At 46.8% G+C, this 4,153-nt stretch overlaps 2 protein-coding genes across 4 annotated transcripts in view; one reads left to right on the top strand and one right to left on the bottom strand.

The window, feature by feature from the left end:
• The window catches only part of LOC113814828 (hemicentin-1), a 234,971-nt gene that overhangs the window by 102,052 nt on the left and 128,766 nt on the right, over positions 1–4,153 (bottom strand). For all 3 annotated transcript variants that reach the window (XM_070114397.1, XM_070114399.1, XM_070114398.1), the window contains 2 exons: positions 2,349–2,441; positions 1,751–1,832 (listed from right to left, as the gene is read on the bottom strand). In XM_070114397.1, coding sequence (XP_069970498.1) covers positions 1,751–1,832; positions 2,349–2,441 — 175 coding nt within the window. The remainder of the gene's footprint in view (positions 1–1,750; positions 1,833–2,348; positions 2,442–4,153) is intronic.
• LOC138859403 (glutamate receptor ionotropic, kainate glr-3-like) overlaps positions 1–4,153 on the top strand; it is a gene marked incomplete in the record, with an annotated part of 56,129 nt that overhangs the window by 35,446 nt on the left and 16,530 nt on the right.

Below are 4,153 nucleotides of genomic sequence, written 5' to 3'. Positions count from 1 at the left end.
AGAAAGAGGAGAATGAGGAGGAGGAGGAGAAGGAGGAGAATTAGGAGTAAGAAGAATCAGAAAAAGAAGAGCTAAGGAAAGAAATGTATTCGTTAAGCATAGACATAGACATATGACTACCTGTTAATCGCATTTTACATTTTTTCCTTTAATACAACCTATTCCCATTCCTAAATCCAACCCTGATTCTATGTTCACCTTATGTCGATCTTAAAGAGAATATTATGGTTATTCTGAATGCTTCCTTTGGTTATGTATAACATATCGAAGTTCTCATTCAAATAAGTGTGGTATTACTTTTCTATAGGAATTTTATAGTCTTTGACTCTGAATAGACGAACATTCCACGGAGGTGTGTGTGTGTAGGTGTGTAGGTGTGTAGGTGTGTGGGTGTGGGTGTGCGTGTGTGTGTGTGTGTGTGTGTGTGTGTGTGTGTGTGTGTGTGTGTGTGTGTGTGTGTGTGTGTGTGTGTGTGTGTGTGTGTGTGTGTGTGTGTGTGTGTGTGTGTGTGTGTGTGTGTGTGTGTGTGTGCGTGTGCGTGTGCGCGTGCGCGTGCGCGTGCGTGTGCGTGTGCGTGTGCGTGTGCGTGTGCGTGTGCGTGTGCGTGTGCGTGTGCGCGTAAAACACCTCCCTTCTCCAAATACAAAACAAACATAAACACAATAAATAAACTCAACAAGAATTCCCCAACAATCCATAAACAAAAGCATTCCATGTGTCAACTTGATGCGCAAAAGTTCATCTGAAATGAATATCGCAAGAGCCTTTTCCATAAACATTCTTCATTTGATAAGTTTTATGTAAGAAAACTTTTGACATTCGAAAGCCATTCAGATTTCTTAACCATGAGATTGAGAGAGTTGGCGTTGGGGTCGCATTCCTACCTATAAGTACTCACGATATAAGTACACTAACATGTATGGCCATTTCTTCATATAGGAAAGTCTATGTGTGGGATAATTATGAGTAATATAAGTATGAACATTTCTATACATATGAAAATGTAATTACGCGCCTTATAAGCACGAATCGTATCATATAGATGTATCTTCGTTTAAAGGTGGAGAGGGCAGGAAAATGTGGAGGGTGGGGACAGGTGGAAGACGTGGAGGGGGTGGGAGGGGGTGGGAGGGGGTGGGAGGGGGTGGGATGAGGCGGAGAGGGTGAGGATAGATAAAGTAGATGGAGGGAGGGGAAGAAAGGGGAGAGGGTGGATGGAGAGAGTTGAAAAGGGGTTAGGGAAGGAGTTGGAGGGAAGAGGTGGAGATCAAGAGGCTTGGAGTGGATAGAGAGTCCACAACTATCCAAATCCTTCACCCACCGACCCCCATCCCCACCTTCCAACCGTCACAAAATTATCTCAACCGTCCATTTCTATAAATATCTCACAATACAGAGGGGGGTTTCCCGTGGTTTCCAGGTTCCTACCCAACCACACCTACCCCCACCCCCTCACCCCCTCCCTCCCTCTCCCTCTCCCTCTCTCCTCTCCCTCTCCCTCTCCCTCTCCCCTCTCCCTCTCCCTCTCCCCTCTCCTCTCCCTCTCCCTCTCCCTCTCCCCCTCCCACTCCCACTCCCACTCCCTCTCTCCCTCCCTCTCCCCTCCCCTCCCTCTCTCCCCTCCCCCTCCCCCCTCCCTCTCCCCTCCCTCTCCCTCTCCTCCCCCCCCCTCTCCCTCTCCCTCCGTCCCTCCGTCCCTCCCTCCCCCCCCTCCCTCCCTCTCCCTCTCCTGTACGACTAAGTTACGTACCCAACACGTGCAGCCGGAACGTCTCCTCCGTCAGGCCGGCGAGGTTGGTGGCCAGGCACGTGTACTCCCCGCCGTCTCCTTCCTGAAGCCACGGGAAGGCACAAAGATTTCAGTTTTTTTTTTTTGTGAATGAATCGATAGGTGGATGAATGGTTGTATGGGCGTGGTGGGTGTGGGAGTGGAGGTGGGAGGGGTGTGTGTGTGTGGGGGGGGGGGTGCGTGTGTGTGGGGGGGGTGCGTGTGTGTGGGGGGGGCGTGCGTGTGTGTGTGTGTGTGTGTGTGTGTGTGTGTGTGTGTGTGTGTGTGTGTGTGTGTGTGTGTGTGTGTGTGTGTGTGTGTGTGTGTGTGTGTGTGTGTGTGCGTGTGCGTGTGTGTGTGCGTGTGCGCGTGTGTGCGCGTACATATATGCGAGTGCGTATGCGTGTGCGTGTGTGTGATATATGCAACACATCTATATCAATATTCATATAAATATTCCTATCTATCTATCAATCAATCAAATCAATCTATCTATCTATCTATCCATCCACCAACACAACAAAATATCCCATATAATACAACCCGTCTATAACACAAACACACAAAGCATAACACGTACCTGAACAGACGTAATAATAAGGACATGGTTTTCCTCCAGCAGCTGCAGACGAGAGTGGTGTTCCAACGGCGCGGAGCCTCGATACCAGGTCACCTGTTGTGGGTGTACTTCATTATGGTGGTGTAATGGTAGATGGTGGGTGGGTGGGGGGTGGAGGGTGATATGGGTGTGCTGGTATGTCATGGTTTGTGGTTGGTATGGAGGGTGAACATTGGTGAGCTGGTATGGAATGGTTTGTGTTGGTATGGAGGGTGAACATTAGTGTGCTGGTATGGAGGGTGAACATTGGTGTGCTGGTATGTCATGGTTTGTGGTTGGTATGGAGGGTGAACATTAGTGTGCTGGTATGGAGGGTGAACACTGGTGTGCTGGTATGTCATGGTTTGTGATTGGTATGGAGGGTGAACATTGGTGAGCTGGTATGGAATGGTTTGTGTTGGTATGGAGGGTGAACATTGGTGAGCTGGTATGGAATGGTTTGTGTTGGTATGGAGGGTGAACATTAGTGTGCTGGTATGGAGGGTGAACATTGGTGTGCTGGTATGTCATGGTTTGTGGTTGGTATGGAGGGTGAACATTAGTGTGCTGGTATGGAGGGTGAACACTGGTGTGCTGGTATGCCATGGTTTGTGTTGGTATGGAGGGTGAACATTGGTGTGCTGGTATGGAGGGTAAACATTGGTGTGCTGGTATGCCATGGTTTGTGGTTGGTATGGAGGGTGAACATTAGTGTGCTGGTATGGAGGGTGAACATTGGTGTGCTGGTATGTCATGGTTTGTGGTTGGTATGGAGGGTGAACATTAGTGTGCTGGTATGGAGGGTGAACACTGGTGTGCTGGTATGCCATGGTTTGTGTTGGTATGGAGGGTGAACATTGGTGAGCTGGTATGGAATGGTCGGTGTTGGTATGGAGGATGAACATTAGTGTGCTGGTATGGAGGGTGAACATTGGTGTGCTGGTATGCCATGGTTTGTGTTGGTATGGAGGGTGAACATTGGTGAGCTGGTATGGAGGGTGAACATTGGTGTGCTGGTATGTCATGGTTTGTGGTTGGTATGGAGGGTGAACATTAGTGTGCTGGTATGGAGGGTGAACACTGGTGTGCTGGTATGTCATGGTTTGTGCTAGTATAAAGGGTGAACACTGGTGTGCTGGTATGTCATGGTGTGTGTTTGGTATGGAGGGTGAACATGGTTGTTAGTTAATTATGAGGACAAGCATGTGTTTGATGTATTGGTATGTCTGATTGTTGATATCAAAGGTGAACATTTGATGTTGTATTGGCATGTGAGATTATTAAATGCTATTGAGGGTGAACATATGATTGGTGTACTGGTATGATTGCTAGTTGGTATGCGGACTAGCATTTGATTGGTTTGTTGGTATTTATTAATGTTGGTATGGGGGTCATCATGTACCTGTTCATGCTTGTTCATTGGTACGGGGTATGAAGGATTAACATCTGATTCGTAAACTGTTATATTAAATGAGAATCAATACTAGTTGTATCTAGAAATTGCAGGAGTTTGAGTTTGTTTAAAGTGGGAATCTGCATGTTATCATAATCACTAATGTGTGCAGCGTTATATTAATAAGTAAAATGTTAAGAAATAGTAACTTGACATAGGATAAGGATATAGAGGATAAGCTATCTCGAAAAGTGGCTACGAACTGAATCACACAAAAAAAACAATAATAAAAATAAAACCAAAAAGTCTCCTTATACATAAAACCAAAATCAAAATGAACATAAAGCCAAAGAAAAGTGAAATTTCTCCGAGAGGTTTCGTTACACAGCACAGA

This window comes from Penaeus vannamei, chromosome 36 (assembly GCF_042767895.1).
Source record: "Penaeus vannamei isolate JL-2024 chromosome 36, ASM4276789v1, whole genome shotgun sequence".
Lineage (NCBI taxonomy): Eukaryota > Metazoa > Arthropoda > Malacostraca > Decapoda > Penaeidae > Penaeus > Penaeus vannamei.
Note: the sequence above shows the minus strand (reverse complement) of the source record. Positions and strands in the feature narration are given on the sequence as shown.